This window comes from Dipodomys ordii, unplaced genomic scaffold, assembly GCF_000151885.1.
Source record: "Dipodomys ordii isolate 6190 unplaced genomic scaffold, Dord_2.0 Scaffold203, whole genome shotgun sequence".
Classification (NCBI taxonomy): Eukaryota; Metazoa; Chordata; class Mammalia; order Rodentia; family Heteromyidae; genus Dipodomys; species Dipodomys ordii.
In genome coordinates this window covers 1,131,737-1,151,481 of record NW_012267419.1, presented here as the reverse complement: position 1 = coordinate 1,151,481, position 19,745 = coordinate 1,131,737, and the positions used below count along the sequence as shown (strand labels likewise).

General features: G+C 41.8%; 1 protein-coding gene across 2 annotated transcripts in view; it reads left to right on the top strand.

Moving 5' to 3' along the window:
- The window catches only part of Srpx2 (sushi-repeat containing protein, X-linked 2), a 25,234-nt gene extending 7,158 nt beyond the window's left edge, over nt 1–18,076 (top strand). For both annotated transcript variants that reach the window (XM_013035078.1, XM_013035079.1), the window contains exons 3-11: nt 337–417; nt 6,504–6,695; nt 9,817–9,993; nt 10,257–10,383; nt 10,530–10,651; nt 13,207–13,386; nt 13,735–13,868; nt 16,434–16,555; nt 17,518–18,076. In XM_013035078.1, coding sequence (XP_012890532.1) covers nt 337–417; nt 6,504–6,695; nt 9,817–9,993; nt 10,257–10,383; nt 10,530–10,651; nt 13,207–13,386; nt 13,735–13,868; nt 16,434–16,555; nt 17,518–17,698 — 1,316 coding nt within the window. In that variant the 3' untranslated portion in view covers nt 17,699–18,076. The remainder of the gene's footprint in view (nt 1–336; nt 418–6,503; nt 6,696–9,816; nt 9,994–10,256; nt 10,384–10,529; nt 10,652–13,206; nt 13,387–13,734; nt 13,869–16,433; nt 16,556–17,517) is intronic.
- The last annotated feature ends 1,669 nt before the right edge of the window (nt 18,077–19,745 follow it).

Below are 19,745 nucleotides of genomic sequence, written 5' to 3'. Positions count from 1 at the left end.
GATTCCTCAGCACCACATAAGCAAAAAGAAAAAAGCCGGAAGTGGTGCTGTGGCTCAAGTGGTAGAGCGCTAGCCTTGAGCTAAAGAGCTGAGGGACAGCACTCAGGCTCAGAGTTCAGGCCCCACAACCCGACCCCCCCAAAAAAAAGAATTATTCTAGTGCCATCAGTGAGCCCCATCCCAACCATGAGTTCACCATCTATGCACTTAATATGCTGAGGTTCACCCATAGTAGTTATGTGACTTTACAAGTCATTTTGTTTCCAACCCACAGAGTACCATGCTTGCAGGAGGAGGTGGAGCTGAAAGGACTTGATACAATTTTCTTCATTCTAGGTTCAGGCTACTATCCAGATGAAAGCTACAATGAAGTATATGCAGAAGAGGTACCACAGGCCCCTGCACTAGACTACGGAGGTAATCCTCACTGTGTTTTAAGCTCATAAAGGCTCTTTTCTGGCCTAAGGCCCATGCTCTTTCCTGAAGCATCTTCATCCAGTTTTTGTTTTCATAATGAAAGACCCCAGACTCCTGGGATACTTTTGTCAACGGGAGGGCGCCCCAGAAAACTCAGACTCCAGGCCGGGAGATGCAATAAGCAAGAGGAGTTTATTTGACGTTTGTGCAAACGGACTCTCTGTCCCGAGCAGACAGGGAGCTCTGAGCAGCGGTTACAAGCCTTCTTTTAAAGGCAAAAACCACAAGATTAACGCATAACACAAAGCATCCCATGATTGGTCCATTTAAAGGTCACCATATACACCAACAATCACTTTGCCATGCGGGAAATTTTGTAACACTCTTTGTAAAATGACTGGCCCATGGTTGGTTTAAGGGGGGTTTACATGGTTACAGGCCTATGATTGGTTGACATTTGACTTAGCTTGTGGTCTTGCCAGGTGGTCGTTATCTCAAGGTCCTGTCTGGGGAATTTTTAAATGGGAACTGAGGAACACGTACTGTCTGGTTTTGTTTTGTTTTTTAAATCTACGACCACTGACCTTGTCCTGGGGCCGGCATCTGGTCCCTGAAACTTCTTAACTCATTTCTGGGAAGGGAAGGGTCAATGCTAGCATAAGCAAGTTTACAGAAGCAGAATCAGCAGTTAGCAAGTTAGTAATGGTAATGGTCAATTTTTAATCTTTCAATATATAACAAAACTTTAGTGCAGGTAATCAAGAGCTCTGATATTTAATTTTAATTTTTTATTTTTGTCTCTAATGTATTTTTCCTATTTTATTTATTTTTGTTTTTATGGTACCGAGCAATCAAACCCACGGCCTCATGCATGCTAGGCAAGCACCCTACCACTAAGCCACATTCCCAGAGTAGATAGTTCATTTTTTTTTGTCAGTCATGGGGCTTGAACTCAGGGCCTGGGCACAGTTCCTGAGCCTCTTTGTGCTCAAGGCTAGCACTCTACCACTTAAAAGACAAGGACTTACCATGTAACTCAGCCTGACCTCAACATCACAAATATCCTGCTGCAGTATCCTCAGTACTGAGATTATAGGTATGTATCTCCACAGTTAACAGATGGGCAGTGATATCTGGAGTTATTGACTTGTTATGTGATTTCACCTCCCTAGCCTGAAGGTTGTTCATCTGCTTTTAGTAGTTAAGTATTGCCTAATCCTGTGTAAGGTAAGTCTGTGATGGATACAAAAATAGGCTTACATTCTGTTAGGGTTGAAAGGAGGATAAAATTAGCACTTGTTAGGGTCAGGTTTTGTGGTAAGTGCCTATAATCCAGACTACTCTACTTGGGAGGTGGAGGTAGAAGGATTATAGTCCAAGAATATCCTAAGCAAAGGGCAAGACCCTATCTTGAAACAGACTAAAAACAAAAAGATTGGGTGTATGGCTCACGTGATAGAGCATTCTTCTAGCAAGCTCAAGGATTTGAGCTCAATTCCCAGTACCAGAAAAAAAATATAGCACATGTGGGGCAAGGAAGTATGAAACAGTGTAGTAGCAGTAAATGCAATAGCTGTTAAGACAAACAAGTTAGGGAAAAGTCATGAAAGATGAAATTAGGCTTTGGATAATGAATGGGATTTTGACAGCTGGAAAGGGAAGGGTATTTGTCAGAGAAGATGGCCAAGGACTCAGAGGTAAAAGAAGCATTAGAAGAGAGCTGTGCGCTGGTGGCTCATGCTTATGATCTTAGCTACTCAAGAGGCTGAGCTCTGAGGATTGTGGTTTGAAGCCAGTCCAAGCAGGAAAGTCCATGACACTCTTACCTCCAATTAACCAACAAAAGCCAGAAAATAGAACTGTGGCTCAAGTGGTAGAGTGCTAGCCTTGAGCACAAAAGTTCAGGAATAGCACCCAAATCCTGAGTTCAAGCCCCTGGATCAGCAACAACACAAAAATTATTATGTCAGAAAGAGAGAACTAAGGAGAAACCAACCTGACTGCAGGAGATGATGGGATATTAAAGAAGTTGCAGAGAACAAAGTTGAATATAAAGAGATCAACTTAGGAAAAGTTCCGTGATCTAGGAACCCTTCTAAGGAGAAGCTGGAAGAATGCTGGATAAAAAGTTCTGCAATGAGTGGAATGTTAGACCAGGCAAGGTTTCATATCCCTTCTATTTAAGATTCTGTGTTTTCTATGCTTTTGTAAGCTATGCAGAAGAATTTAGCTGTTATGCTTGGAGTGAAAAGGAGACATCATGTATTTTTGCACAGGAATGTGACACTAAATGTGCACTAACCTGGTTATTCTGTTCAGAAAATATGGGTTAGAGTAGAACCTGAGTCAGAAAAATCTCTCCAGAAACAAGTTAAAGCAGTGTTAGCCAGATATATTTGAGGGTGGTGGCAAAGACGTGGAGAATTAGGATGTACCCCAAAGGGGTATTGCACAGTGGTAGAATGCTTGTCAGGACAATCCCCAGTGCTGATAAAAAAGGAAGTACCCTATAGATGTTTCAAAGGAGAAGACAAGACAGATTTGGTGTACCATGAAAGCTGACAATGATGTCTGAAAACATCCCATCTGAATACCTGAAAGGATTATAAAAATTCTCCAAGAAAGACAAGGTTAAAAAAGAGAATTGGCTTAGTACAGATAGCCCATAGGCAGTTGAAAGAGGAAAGGGATCTGTAAGTCTCAGCTTAAATGGAAGTGCTGTCTAAGAAACTAGAAGGCCAAGATCAAGGCCTTAGAAGACATCTTTAGCTATAAGTAAGAGAATAGAAGTCAATAGGGGAAAGAGACTTAGTCGGCAGACATGTGCAAGGAGATTAGGATAGTGTCTATCATATATAACAAAAGTCACTTTATAAAAGAATTTAGGAAAGTTGAAAAGATAAGAGATTGATTTTGCCAAGTTTTGCAAAGTTATCATGTTTCATAGAAAGCAGACATTTTATGTGATAAGAAGGAAGTAAATGGTGACCTTTGAGAAAATAATTTCCACAGAGATATGATCAAAGCTCTGGGTTTTTCTAGCTGCCATCTCCTTATCTTCTCACTGCCAGTGGTCCATACCCACTGCCCCATCCCAGTGCTGGTTAAATCCTAATCTCCCTGCAGTCTTTTTTCCACTTATCCGCAAATCTGTGAGCTGGATCCACATATCTTTGAAGACTAAAGTTCTCTCCCAGTGTGTCCTCACTCTCTCCAATAACAGTAATCGCACTTCTTTCTTCTTGACTCTTCTTCCTTGGGCTCCATGACATTTCACTATTATAATTATAGCTGAAGCCAAGAAAGGAGAATGGCTGTCTGATTGGGAACAATAGAGAATGGACCGTGGAGTGACTTTGGGCACACCTGACTTTTTGAGCACCCTGACAACATCTCTAACTGCTCTTAGACACTTTCATTTGGAGATGTTTACAACAAAATTTTTTCCTCTTGCTTGAAAAATGTCTACCAGCTGAATTTTCTACTTTTAACAATGGTATTGCCATTCTAATTGTTACTTGGATTTCAGAATATTTCAGTGTCACTTTAAATAGCCCTTGCCTCCTTTCCTCATCACTTCCTACTCATCATTCACTAAGCCCTGTCATTTCTTTATCAATCCAAGGTATTAAAATGATTTCTCACCCAGTAATTGTCTACTAACTGGATTGTCTAACTCATATTGCTCCATTCCCAAAGCCTAGTGGCACACTACAAACTATTTTGTGTTATTTTAGTTTGTCAGTCCCAGGGCTTGAACTCAGGGCAGGGGCACTGTAATTGAGCTCTTTTTGCTCAAGGCTAGTGCTTTACTACTTTGAGCCAAAGCACCACTTCCTGTTTTCTGGTGGTTAGTTCAAGATAAGAGTCTCATAGACTTTCCTGCCCAGGTTGGCTTTGAACTATAATCCTCAGATCCTCCTGGGTAGCTAGGAGTACAAATGCAAGCAACGAGTGACCAGCTACTACAAATATTTTAAATCAGAATCTAGCTTCCCAGACTGATACTCTCTTACCCCTTCTTTACACATGAAATTTCTTTTAGTCAGGGTGATCGACTCTGTTCCCAAATGCTTTAGCCCACATACAGCTGTCCCTCACTCATCCATTCTACTATGTCCATCTGAAATCAATGTTTATTGCCTAGGGTATTCATTTGACCTTCATTGGGAGCTGCCTCTTTGGTCTGTCATTCATTGCCGTCAACAAAATGATTGTCTATTTGACAAAATAAGATCCATATATATCACTCTTGCAAAACCATGTAAAAACTAGATGCTCTATATGTAATTATAGGCTAAGCACATGCATACTTCTGATGCAAAGGCCAAGACTCATTATATGCCATGTTATATAAACATAAGTGGGATCTCCTATTTATTAATAAAGTTTAAAAAATAATCAAAAGAAAAAATAACCAAAAGATTATTAATCCTAGTAGCTAGGATTACAGATGTGAGCCACCGGCACCCAGCTTATACTGTTATTTTTGAGATAGGATCTTGCCTGTGCCCATATGTACACCTGGACTACAATCCTATTTTTCATTCCCCATACTAACTGAAATGACAGGTGGGTGACACCATATTTAATTTCTTGCATAAAGATGGAGTCTCATGGACTTTTGTGCCCATGATCCTCCTACTCTGAGCCTTCAACATAGCTAGAATAATAAGTGCATGCCACCATACCCCACTATTGGTTGAAAAGTGGTATCATATATATGCTTGAGCTGGCCTTGATCCTCCTTATCTCAACTTACTGAGTAGCCACTATTTAACTTTGCATACTTTGGGAAGTTTTCACCATGTGGAATTGTTGCCCTATTTTAAAAGGTCAATTTTTTTGAAATACCAGCTACAATGGCAAATTTTGAGCTTAGAAAGAACATGGGTTTTAGAGCAGATAAAACTTGGGTTCCAATCCTAGAGTTGCCCCTACTTGTGGAGGTATTTGAACAAATACTTCTTTATCTGAAAACCTAGGCTAAGTACTTACTTATGCACAGGCTGGTTAGGAAAGCTCTACAAGATGAGGGGGGGGGTCTGGTCATGGGGCCTGAACTCTGGGCCTGGGCGCTGTCCCTCAGCTCTTCAGCTCAAGGATAGCGCTCTACCACTTGAGCCACAGCGCCACTTCCAGCTTTTTTCTTTTTGCTTATGTGGGGCTGAGGAATCGAACCCAGGGCCTCGAGCATGCAAGGCAAGCGCTCTACCACTGAGCCACCTTCACAGCCCCTGGATTGTTTGTTTTTTTTTTTATTGTTGAGTTTTGAGAATTCTTTCTATATTCTACATACTTAGCTGCTTGTCGGACATGTGTTTTACAATTATTTCTTTCCATATGTGCCTTGTCTTTGATCTCTTAATAGTGCCTTTTGTGGCTGGGAATATGGCTTAGTGGTAGAGTGCTTGCCTAGCATGCATGAAGCCCTGGGTTCTATTCCTCAGTACCACATAAACAGAAAAAGCTGGAAATGGTACTGTGGCTCAAGTAGTAGAGTGCTAGCCATGAACAAAAGAAGCTCAGCGACAATGCCCAGGCTCTGAGTTCAAGCCCTAGGACTGGCAAAATTTATGCAGCAAAATTTTTAATTTTGAAAAGATTTAATTCATTGATTTTCTCTTAAAAATTGTACTTTTGGTGTTATGTTAAAGTCTTGTTTACCTACCCTTAGATCTGAAAGACTTTCTCTTGTATTTTTTTCAAAATGTTTTATATTTATATTTTTCCTGCTTACATTTAACTCTAACATCTGAGATATTTTTGTATACATTGTAAAACAGATTGTGTTGTGTTTCTCCACCTCCCCCTATCTCCTCTTCTTCTTTACTTTTCCTTGCCCTACTTCCTCCTCTTCCTTTTCCTTCTTTTTTGTTATTCTCATCATATGAAAATCCAGTTGCACCATTTGTTGGAAAGACTGTCTTCCTCCATTAAATAATTTTACATGTTTGTCAAAAATCATTTTTTCATAGTTATAGGTGTAATTCTGGGGGGTGTATTCTGTCCCATTGGTTTATGTCTGCTCTTTCACCAATACCACTCTATCTTCTGTACTCATAGCTTATTTTTTCCCTCTACAGTCCCCAGATGGTGTTACACATTAATTATCCAGGATGGAGAAACTACATGCTACTCACCAAGGGGAAGAAATTACCACAGCAGCCTGGGGACACGGTGTGAAATCTCCTGTTACCGAGGCTTTCGGTTGATTGGCCAGAGATCAGTGAAATGCCTGCCAAGTCGTCGTTGGTCTGGAACTGCCTACTGTAGGCGTAAGTTGTATGTGTACATATGCTGATACGTGTGGAAGAGAGAAGAAAGAAGAGGGACAGAGAGCCACTGAGGGTATATGAGTTAAGTCATACAAATCCTTCTTTCAAGTAAAAATTAGGAATTTTTCATAGGCCTCCAACAGAGATTTTCTGTTCTAATTTATTTTTTCTTACTGTGGTTATTGTCCAAGCAATATAATAATTTAAATAGCAGCCAGCCCTTCAGACCCAGGGAAACCAGGCTAAGGCTTGGCTCTGGGGTCTGATATGTGCCACAGCCTTTTTCTGGTGCTCCCAAGGATATATAATCTAAGACTCTTTCCCACTTGTGGTCAAACTGTCTTCAGCCTTAGTAAGTGTTGCCACTGAAGCTTATGAAACAACTGGTATTCTTCATGTTCTTACAAAAGTAAAACAGAGGGATCCTTGAGGCTAAAATAAGGGCAGGATAATACACATGTGCGCGTGCGCGCGCGCACACACACACACACACACACACACACACACACACACACACACACACCAAATCATGTACAGCTTTCAGTTCCCTACTTATTATTCAAGCTGTACAGCCTACCTCCTCTTAGTAGCTGAGCTTTGTCTATCCATATGGTCACTGCCAAATGCTGTTTGTAGGTCATCCCGGTGTTGTAGGCTCTGTACTAGTCCCTTCTGGAGCTTACTCAGTCACTAGAGGCTGCTGTAGACTAACAGGATAGCAACCCACATGCATGCACATAAATGCCATCTATACAGCACCTTAAGTATGTTATAAATACATACTTGATGCAGGAGTACAACTCATTCAGAGGGCATCAGATTGGTCAGAGAAGGTAAGAAATCTGATAGGAAGAAGGAAGTCACCACAACCCTCTAGGTGACTATCATTATGTTGTTTTAGGATTTAAACCCCAATACTTCCAAAGTGTGTGTTTGTATGTATGTATGTATGTATGTATGTATGTATGTATGTATCTATCTATCTATCTATCTATCTATCTATCTATCTATCTATCTATCTATCTATTTTGTCAGTCGTGGGGCTTGAAGTCAAGGCCTGGGCACTGTCCTTGAGAGCCACAGAGCCACTTCTGGTTTTTTGAGTAGTTAATTAGAAATAAGAGTCTCACAGACTTTTCTGCCCAGGCTGGCTTCAAACTGCAATACTCAGATCTTAGCCTCCTAAGTAGCTAGGATTACAGGAGTGAGCCACTAGTGCCTGGCTCCCAAAGAAAATTTAAATATACCTTACAGAATTGAAATATATAAGGCAGCCTATGTATTAAAATATTAAAACTAGTTAAAAGAGGGGCTGGAAAGGTGGCTCAGTGATAGAGTGATTACCTTGCATGCATGAGGCCCTCAGTTCGATTCTTCAGCACCACATATGCAGAAAAAGCCAGAAGTGGCACAGAGGCTCAAGTGGTAGAGTGCTAGTCTGTCTACAGCTGAAGAGCTGAGGGACAGCGCCCAGGCCCAGAGTTCAGGCCCCAGGACTGACAAAAAAAAACTAGTTAAAAGAATGAAAAAGATATACATATATCCAAGTGCCTAGAATAAATACTACATTTGCTCACTGACTCTAGCTTTGACCTTCCTCATAAGAGACAAAAAACTTTGAATATATCATTTTCACTGTCATATAATACTAAGCTAATAGAGCTATCTGAAGAGATACATCTTTTTTCTTGTCTCTGTTTTCAAGACGTTAGTTTTTGCATAGGTCTTCCATAACAGATACTGGAAAACACAAAGCCAATAAAGTTCAAATCTAGCTTAGCCAAGAAACTAAATGAACAAAGCTCATAGAGTCTTTATCAAAGCTCCAACGATTGAACTTTATGCAGAATTAGAGCTTAGACACCCTAAAAAATATGACCTACTCATATCAACTATCTCAAACAAGACTGGCAAGTATGAGCCACAAATGATTTTTGGTGGCAGTCAATATTGCATGTGTTGTCTAAAGCACACAGATTTCTCCTTTGTCAAATACTATCTGGCCCTCCAGAGATTGGCCTGACCTGTACTGTCACATGAACAAAGAGCCAGACTTCTCTGGCACAGCCAAGCAGTGTCTGTGCAAGCACTAAGGTTACACTCAGTTTTGAACATGCTCAACGTTCAGATAGCACCTGAGGAACAAGAGAGGAAAATGAGCAGAGTGCTGGTGGCTCATGCCTATAATCCTAGCTACTCTGAGGAGGCTGAGATCTGAGGGCCTTAGTTCAAAACTAGCCAGGGCAGGAAAGTCTGTGAGATTCTTATCTTCAATTAATCACCAAAAAGCCAGAAGTGGAGCTGTGACTCAAGCAGTAGAGCACTAGCCTCGAGCAAAATTGCTCAGGGACCACTCCCAGGCACTGAGAGAGAGGAGAGAGGGAGAAGGACAAGAAGAGGGGGAGGAAAAGGGAGAGAGGGAGAGAGAGAGGGGGGAAAGAAGAGGGAGAAAGAGGGTCAGAGGGGTAGGGGAAAGGGGAAGAGAGAGAAGCTAATTGCTGAGGCACAACAACCCCATGAGGTATCCACAAAAATACTGAAACACAAAGAGCAAACAACTTCTTCAAGCTATAGAACAAGTCAAGATAGAGCTAGCATGCAAACCTAAGTCTGATGTTTATGTACTTGGATGAGTAACATACTTTTCTTTTCTTTTCCTTTTTTTTTTGGTCGGTCGTGGTGCTTGAACTTTGGGCCTGAGCGCTGTCCCTCAGCTCTTCAGCTCAAGGCGAGCACTCTACCACTTGAGCTACAGTGCCACTTCCGGTTTTCTGGTGGTTTATTGGAGATGAGTCTCACGGACTTTCTTGCCAGGGCTGGCTTTGAACCATGATCCTAAGATCTCAGCCTCCTGAGTAGCTAGGATTACAGGCATGAGCCACCGGCGCACAGCTAGTAACATACTTTTCTGAGCCCTCCCCTTCTCCACCAAGATTGCTTGTATACTTTATAATATGAAAATAAAAAGAGAATTACAGGTGAAAAGGCAGTTAGGTACAAAAATATAGGGGCAGCTGGGGTTGAGTTTCTATATTTTCAGCTCTCGGATATGGTTCTTCCTATGCTAGATGTCCAGCTAGTTTCACAGGGCCAATGAGCTTGCCACTTTGTTCTCTCATAGAGATGAGATGCCATGCACTGCCATTTATCACTAGTGGCACCTACACTTGCACAAATGGGGTGCTTCTTGACTCCCGCTGTGACTACAGCTGTTTCAGTGGCTACCACCTGGAAGGTGACCGCAGTAGGATCTGTATGGAAGATGGACGATGGAGTGGAAGCGATCCTTTATGTGTAGGTAAATGCTGCTTGCTCCCACTTGTCCTATTGCAAAGAGTTATCCCAGCATGATGTCTACAAAATATTTGGTATATTAATTGCAGAAAACCTTCTTACTTGTTAGGGGTATGGCACTGAGGGCACAATGAGTATTTCCCTGGAGTCAGGTTTCCTTGAAAACCTCAGTGTAACTATCCAGTGCTGTGTGCTATTTCTTCAGTGGATTCTCTCCAGAAGGGCAGGGGGACCCACAAATCAACGTTTGGTTTTTCATTTTTGAAGACATAGACCCTCCCAAGATTCGTTGTCCACACTCACGGGAGAAGATGGCAGAGCCAGAGAAACTGACTGCTCGAGTATACTGGGACCCACCCTTAGTGAAAGATTCTGCAGATGGTACCATCACCAGGTAAGCTTAAGTGACACTTGCCTCTCGGCCCCACCCCCTCCTGAAACTCAGGCAGCCCACACTGAAACTACACTGGCCAAGGCTACAAGGACCTCAGTTCTAAGAGTCTTTTCCCTCAGTAGCGCTTTCGCTCTTCTCTCATTCAGGGTCACCCTTCGAGGCCCTGAGCCTGGTTCACATTTTTCTGAAGGAGAGCATGTGATTCGTTACACTGCCTATGATCATGCCTACAATCGAGCCAGCTGCAAGTTCATTGTGAAAGTACAAGGTCAGAAAGAATTCTTCTTTTTCCTCCTTGTTCATTTTACCTGCTCTATCCTGACTTTCTTGCTCACCAAAACCCTCTCTTCTCCATAACTGAAACACATACAAATACACACCTCCTTTATACTGAAAGATAGAAAGAACAAGTTCACCAAACAGGCTTATTCAGGAAGTCTGTAGAGGATGTTCATGTGTATGTCACAGAAGCCCTGGTTTGCCAATGAGGCTTTTCAGTCAACTGACACTAGATAAAATTGACAAAGAGATTCTATCTATTTCTCTTTTGGCCTTTGAAATGATCAAATCTAATTAGTCTTTGTTCTCAGCCAATCACCAGGGCTAAAATAGAGGGTGTTGGCTATCTTCTTCCTCTTTGTCTTGTGTCATACCCTTTTGTTTTGCTTTTCTTATTATAAAAATAACTCATATATATTCCTAGGTATTTGAAAAATATATTAAAAAGGAAAGATATTACCCCATTGTCCAGAGGCAATTACTGTTAACATCTCAATGTTTCCCTTCCGGGAAACATTGTATGTATACTTAAAAACATAATGCTAACTCTACTGATGTTGGTGATACCAATTTTAATGGCTCTTAGAGCAAATGTCCATGAAAATTATTTTTTTATGTATAATGCCACATGCCTGTAATTCCAGGTAGGTGGAAAACATATATAGGAAAATTGCAGTTTAAGGTCTACTCTAGAAAAAATCACAAGACTCTACCTAAAAAGTAACTAAGCAAGCCAGGCACTGGTAGCTCACACCTGTAATCCTAGCTAGCAGGAGGCTGAGATCTGAGGATCATGGTTTGAAGCTAGCCCGGGCAGAAAAGTCCTCGTGAGACTTTTTATCTCTAATTAACCACTCAAAAGCTGGAAGTGGTACTATGGCTCAAGTGGTAGAATGCTAGCCTGAACACAAAGAAGCTGGGGAACAGCACCCAGGCCCTGAGTTCAAGCCCCAAAACCAACAAAAAAAAATCTAAGCAAAAAATGGCTTAAGTGTCAGAGATCATGCCCAACAAGCATGATGCCCTGAGTTCAAACTCTGGTACTACCATAAATAAATATTCCCAATCATAAATCACCTATTTTCACTTTTTATTAAAACACAACTATTTTCTGCATATCCTTTGAAAATTCTCCAGAAAATTTCTAATGACAGCATATCATTCTACTCTAAGAGTATGTCAAGATTTTCTTTTTTCTGGGCTGGGAAGGTGGCTCAGTGGTAGAGCGCTTGCCTTGCATGCATGAGGCCCTGAGTTCGATTTCTCAGCACCACATAAGCAGGGGGGAAAAAGCCGGAAGTGGCAATGTGGCTCACAAGTGATAGAGTGCTAGCCTTGAGCTGAAGAGCTGAGGGACAGCGCCTAGGCCAGAGTTCAGGCCCCACGACCGGACCCCCCCCCCCAAAAAAAAAAGATTTTCTTTTTTCTTTTCTTTTTTTTTTTTTTTGTCGGTCATAGGGCTTGAACTGTGGGCCCAGGCACTGTCCCTCAGCTATTCAGCTCAAGACAAGCATTCTACCACTTGAGCCACAGTGCCACTTCCAGTTTTCTGGTGGTTTATTGGGGATAAGAGTCTCATGGACTTTCCTGCCCAGGCTGGCTTTAAACTGCAATCCTCAGATCTCAGCCTCTTGAGTAGCTAGGACTACAGGCGTGACCCACCAGTGCCCAGCTTCAAGATTTTCTTTATCCTTCTGATAACGGATATTTAAGACTTTTCTGACTTATTTACAATATTAAAAGTGATTCTGATTGTGACTGAGCGCTGGTAGTTCATGCTTATAATCTCAGCTATTCTTGAGACTGAGATTGAAAGGTTCACAGTTCCAGGCCAAACCAGGGGGAAAAGTTTGTGAAACTTCATCTCAGTGGAAGAAACCGGACATGGTGGTGTGGTGCCTATCATTCCTATCAATGATGGGAAGCATAACATAGGTGAGTCATGGCCCACGTACATGCCCGGGCAAAAAGTGAGATCCTATCACAAAAATATCAAGCACATAAAAGGACTGGAGTTGTGACTCAGTGGTAGAGTGCCTGCCTACCAAGTGCAAGGCTCTGAGTTCAAATACCAATACCACACAAAAAAGGAGTTCTGGCTAGGTATAGTGTTGCATGCATGCCTGTAATCCTAGCAACTGGGAAGCTGAAACAGGAGGATTAGAAGTTTAAGGCCAGCCTGGGTTGCATTCTAAGTTTTAAGCCATAGTGAAGCTGCATAGAGAAGCCCTATATAAATACAAAATAATTCTGTAAGGTGGCAATCATAGGGTGCCCGTTTGACAATATTTTCTTTTAAGGATTTTCTTTTAGTGACAATATATGTATATTTACTTCTATTTCCAGATTTTATGAACCTCTATCTGCATTTCAAATTTAATTCCTTCGGAGAGGAAAAATTTTTATCACTAGCCATCAGAAAAACAGAAAAGGCATTCATGCTTATCTTCCCAAGACTCCTGCTCTAGAAAACCCAAAATGTACACCTGTTTAGCTTTCTGCTAAGAGACACCGAAACCCCTAACTTGAGTTCCTCTCTAACAGTGAGACGCTGCCCAATTCTGAAACCACCACAGCATGGCTACCTCACCTGCACCTCAGCAGGAAACAACTATGGCGCCACCTGTGAATACTACTGTGATGGCGGTTATGAGCGGCAGGGGACCCCTTCTCGCGTGTGCCAGTCCAGTCGCCAGTGGTCAGGATCACCACCCATCTGTACTCGTGAGTGAAACCAGGGAATGGAAATGGTGGACATGTTGATCAAAGACACTTTGGAATATCCTCCTCATGACACAGGGGTCTAACAGCAATGTGCATGATCTGGGAATGGGAGAGTCTACGAAAGGGTCTATTTTGTAAGTGCCAACATTCCCCCCAGAAAACACTCCTACTCCAAGAGCAAGGTTTTAAAATCTCCAGGTTTTCTTTCAGGAACTCCATCTAACTACCCCAGGAAATAAGAAACAACTAGAAGGGTTAACCTAGAAGATTAGAACTCATGATGTTAGGTTACCCTGGCATGGTAAAGGAGACAGGCATACTCTGACTGGCCATCTGTTTCTGCCATAGCTATGAAGATCAATGTCAATGTCAATTCAGCTGCTGGCCTTCTGGATCAGTTCTATGAAAAACAGCGACTCCTCATTATCTCAACTCCTGATGCTTCTAACCGATATTATAAAATGCAGATTTCTATGCTGCAGGTAAGACTCACTCTCCTCATGAGGGTTTAGCTACTTTATATTAACTCCAACCATTTCCAAATGAAATAGTTGTTCTCTGCTGCACAAACCCTGTTAGTTCAAAATAACAGGAATGAGAAGTATTTGATCAGTTTTGCCATATGAACATTTAGCACATTGTTTAAAACTGCTATTTGTTTGTTTACTGGAAGGCAATAAGGCCATGGAATGGTAGATGTAGCTTGCACAGGACTGAGTGGGGGTTGGGAAGGGTATGTGATAGAGTACTCTGGAGATATTCGTAAGACAGTTGTGCTTAAATATAAATGCTAAGAAAAAATAAAAAAATATAAATGCTAAGAATTTGCTACCTTTATATTTTGAATAAACCCTTCTACAAATAAGTGATGTGTGAGTACTATTACTGATCTATATGTTTGCATATGCTTATGTAATTCTCACAGCCACTCTATGAGAGTGTGTCAATCCCCCCTTAATAAACAAGGACTAAGGCATAAATGGATTATTTTGCCCAAGGTTACAGCTAGTAAGTAGTAACGGTAGGATTGAACTCAGACAGTCTGATTCCTGGACTTGTGCTCAGTAGTAGAAGTGCTTGATAGCTCAAAGAAAATGAGAAAGTTGCATGTGATTTTTTTTGGGGGGGGTCTGGTCATGGGGCCTGAACTCTGGGCCTGGGCACCGTCCCTCAGCTCTTTAGCTCAAGGCTAGCACTCTACCACTTGAGCCACAGCGCCACTTCCGGCTTTTTTTTTCTGCTTATGTGGTGCTGAGGAATCGAACCCAGGGCCTCATGCATGCAAGGCAAGCATTCTACCACTGAGCCACCTTCCCAGCCCTATGGTGATTTTTAAGGTACTAAAAATACCTAGCCATACAACTGGTGGAGGAGGGAGAGAATATGACAGAATAAATACAAGCATGAGGACTTATGAAAATAACAGACTAGATTGATGAAAAAAAATCACAATGTGCTGAGAGAACTCAAAGGAAGAAGTCTAGGCAACTGCAAGGGGCTGGATACCCAGAACATTAACAAAAAGCTACTTAGCTGTGGGGGGGGGTGGGAGGGGGAGTAGGTGGCTTGTGGTGGTCAAAGGTTTAATCAAAGAAGTTACCAAGACAATGTTCAGTGGTTTGGGGTCAAAAAGGATCCTGTTCTTTTAGGAATAGGGAAAAAAAAAGAAAATCAAGCCAACAGCTTAATTGAACCAGAAGCATAGACAAGTACAAGAATCTGCCAGTGAGGACAATGACTTTGAGGGTCAGTACTGGAAAAAAAGGATGAAATTAAACCAAATAGGATATTAAAAAGTATTTAATGCAATCATAAAGGTGATATACAGAGGGTGTAAAGTTAATTAAGTCAGGTAATAAGTACATTTCTGTTTGAAGAGTATCACCCCCTTTATTTAATACCTCTTTAAGTCTTGACCTAGCTAAACTTGGTGGAACATGCTAGTAATTCCAGCACTTGGGAGGCTGAAGTAGGAGGATGTCAAGTTTGAGACTAACACAGGTTACATGGGAAAACTATGTCACAATAAAGTTTAAGCAAATAATAAATAACTAAATCTCACCTTGGTAACTGGCTAATAAGATGCCCTGCAGGGCAAGGCAGAACAAAGGCTCAGGGAAAGTAGGATCACAGAGCAAGCTGAATAGTTCAAAGAAGCAACAAGTAGAAAAAAGAAGAGCCCTGGTGTTTTGTTTGTTTGTTTTTGGGTGCCTAGGCCTGAGCCCTGTCCTTGTACTTTTTTTGCTCAAGGCTAGCACTGTATTATTTGAGCCACAGCTCCACCAGCTTTTTGGTGTTTAATTGGAGAGACAAGAGTCTCATGGACTTTCTGCCCAGTTTGGCTTCCAAGTGTGATCCTCAGATCGCAGTCTACTGAGTAGCTAGGATTACATGCATGAATCACCAGCACCCTGCCCTGGCACTGTTCGAAGGAAGCCTAGAGATTGAGAGAAGGCCCTAGGAATATAACATAGTGGTAAAGAGCACGCACAAGGTCAGGCCTCCCACTCAATTTGAATGTTGGCTCAGCATCTTATTGTCATGCCAAATTTGACAATTGTGTCACTTTCTTTCCTACATAATAAAAATGACACTACAACCCTGTGAGAGTTGTTCTAAGGATTAAATTAGAATCTTTCTACAAAGCATTGGCTATGCATAAATAAAAATGGAACAATAACCATCATTATTATATCCCAATAGCCATCTATTAAAAACCTATGCAGTTTAAAACCTGTACAGATTTATGCGATGATTATGTTCCTATAAGATAGTAATTAAATTTCTCTTCTTCTCTACATGGTGTAATTGGTTTCATATACTTCAGTAGAAGGAAGGAAGCATTTGGGGCAATTGCTTCAGGAATGACAGAGGGCAAAGTTTATATAGGCCCCAAAGCAGGTGCAGAGTTGATCCTGTGATTGTGAGAAGATTGCACAAAGCCCCTCCTTTCCCATACTGCCTCCCAAGGTCCCAGGAACAGAGTCAAGTAGCCTTAAATTTGGATGCAAAGAGCGATTCCATTAAATGTTCTCTCTTTTTCCCAGCAATCCACCTGTGGACTGGACCTGCGGCATGTGACTATCATCGAGCTGGTGGGACAGCCACCTCAGGAAGTGGGACGCATCCGTGAGCAACAGTTGTCAGCCAGCATCATCGAAGAACTCAGGTCCAAGCTGGGAGGCTGCAGGACAGGGATAGGCAGAAACCATAGGCAGGACTCTGATAATCAGGGGGGGTTGCAGAATTAGCAGAGATTACTCTTCTGGGAGGCATTTCTTGAGGTCTTAGAGTTGAGTTAGGTAAGATTCTTAATTCTTGCGGGGGATGAGAAGCAACTGGAGTTTTAAAATACAGATTACCTGGCTCCACCTCAAACCATTTCAGGAATGTGCTTTTAGAAAGCCTCCAGAGGTACCTTTGAAACATAGCCAAGGCTGAGACAGACCCAGCTGATCCTGATAAACCTCAGATTCTCTTTCCTCATGGCTTTACCTTCAGTTTCCAAAGGAGCAAAAGACAACGTCAGGTATTGAAATCTAAATCCTATCTGTCTGATCCTGGAGAAAAAAGGTTATAGGTAAAAGGTGGTAGAAGTTAACTTTTTATTATCTATTACTGGACTTAAAGTGCCTCCATGTGTACTCAGGGCCAGTAAAACCATCAGTGCTCACTATTGTAGAAACAGTATCTACCTGTAGGTCAGTTTCAGTAAGGATAGGATTGAGGCCGAGTTAGAAACTAGAGACACTCAGAGGAAGAAGACCGCAGACTCATAGAGGGGATACACTAAAGAGTTAAGCAGGTGGTATTTATTAACCTCAGGGCTGTCCTATGTAGCAGCCCTGTGTAAAGGGGCAGATAACAGAAGCACAGCCTGCTAAAAAGACAAGTTGATCCAGCTAGGGTGAGGAAAGGAAAGCCTTTGCCACAGGGGTTGGCAAGCCTAGAGTTTGAGCAGAAAAAAAAAGCAAAAGGGACTGAGTCAGGTAATAGAGGACCTGAGGACATAGGAAGGGCTGAGAAAGGAATTAGTCCATAAATGGAGCTGTGGAAGGTCAGAGGGTAGTAGAGCCCTGTGGGACCAATGTCCAGACAAGGTCTGATGCCTTCTTGGGCTGCTCTCTCTAGGCAGTTTCAGCACCTCACTCGCTCCTACTTCAACATGGTGCTGATTGACAAGCAAGGTATTGATCGGGAACGCTACATGGAACCTGTCACCCCAGAAGAAATCTTCACATTCATTGATGACTACTTGCTGAGCAATCAAGAGCTGACCCAGCGCAAGGAGCAAAGGGATGTATGCGAGTGAACTTGAGCCAGGGCATGGTTGAAGTCAAGGGCATCACCCACACCCATGTTACAGAAACTGAAGCCTAATAAAAGGAGGAAATGGTTTGTCACAACTTATAAGAACAGGACGCAGAGATTGGTGAAGTTTGTCAATCAGGGGACATTTCAGGTACTATTTAAGGGCTGTGTAATAGTTTCCCTAAAGAAGTCTCTGCTTCAGGAAGCATTAGAGGAGCATGAGGAGCTAGATAGGGACTGAAGACAGGTCATAAGCAGCAGGCTGGAGGTAGAGGTCTGCCTGTCATGACCTGGGCCTCTGCCCAGCTCTCTAGTCTTTCACATAAGTAAATACTAAATGCATTCATTTTTTTATTGTGAAAATACTGTACAGAGGGGTTACAATTACATGGGCAAGGTAATGAGTACATTTCTTATCAAGCATTGTAGCCTCCTCCTTTGTTTCCCCTTCCCATCTCCCCCCGCCCCCACCTAATTCTCCTCCCCCTCCACCAAAGTTGTAAAGTTCATTTTCGACATGATGACTTGACAGGGTCCACCTGTATCCCTATTAAACGATTTGTTTTTTCCCTTCCTCTCCACAAATTATACCAACATCAAATACAGTGAAAGCAGAGGTTATACCGTGGGGGAGGGACATACAAAGCAACAAAGAATATTATAAATGTGTTAGAAACAACTGCATGAAAGAAAAAACATTTGAATACATATCTTAGGGTTCATTTCCCTAACATTACCTTATCTGACCTTTTCTGCTTGACTCAAACATATACTAGTTATTGCAAATAAGGGAAACCATAGGACCTGTGTTTCCTTGGACCTGGCTTACTTCACTTAATATAATTTTTTCCAAGTCTTTCCATTTCCTAACAAATGGGGCAATGTCATTCTGATGGAGGCATAGAATTCCATTGTGTATATATACCACATTTTCTTGATCCATTCATCTACTGAGGGGCATCTGGGTTGGTTCCATATCTTAGCTATGGTAAATAATGCTGCAATAAACATAGCCGTGCTGGTAGCTTTAGTGTGGTCTTGTTTGTGAACATTTGGGTAAATACCCAAAAGTGGGATTGCTGGGTCATAGGGGAGCTCTCTGTGGAATCTTTTGAGGAACCTCCATACTGCTTTCCAAAGTGGTTGAACAAGTTTACACTCCCACCAACAATGCAGTAAGGTCCAGCATCTGTTGTTATTAGAGTTCTTGATTATAGCCATTCTAACTGGGGTGAGGTGGTATCTCAATGTTGTTTTGATTTGCATTTCTTTTATGGCTAGGGAGGTTGAGCATTTCTTCATGTATCTATTGTCTATCCTTCTTTCCTCTTCAGAGAAGTTTTCTTTAAGTCTAGCCTACTTATTTATTGGGCAGTTGTCTCTTTGAAGATTTGTTGTTGGGGTATTTAATTTTTTGAGTTCCAGGTATATTTTAGATATGAGACCCTTGTCCGTTGTATGGCTAGTAAAGATCTTCTCCCAATCTGTGGGCTTTCTATTGATCTTGCTAGCTATATCCTTTGCCAAGCAGAAGCTCTGCAATTTCATGCAATCCCATTTGTCCAACCTTTTTTTGATTTGTGATTCTGGGTCTCTATTAAGAAAATTTCAGCCTGTTCCAAGGAGACCTAGGGTTTCTCCTATTCCATCCTGTAATGTTTTCAGGGTGTCTGCTTTGACTCCGAGGTCTTTGATCCATTTGGAGTTGATTCTCCTGCAGGGTGATATATAAGGATCTTGCTGGCTGTTTGAAATGGTTCTGTACCTTGTGGTGACAGCAGAGGGCAGCACTATCACAATAGACAATTAGGACAATTTAAGCAAGTATAGGTGGATTTTCCTTTAGGTTAATTGTATCAGAGACCAGGAAGGTGTGGCAAGAATCTACAAAACATTCTTGAACTCACTTGTCATTTCCCCTTCTAGAGAATTGGGCTAAAAATATGAACCACTGATTTATCAAGAGTTAGAAAAACATTGCAAGGGAAGGGAGGCTGAGAGGAAAAATCTAAGCAAAACAGAATGGTCTCTCTTGGCCCCTCCAGCCA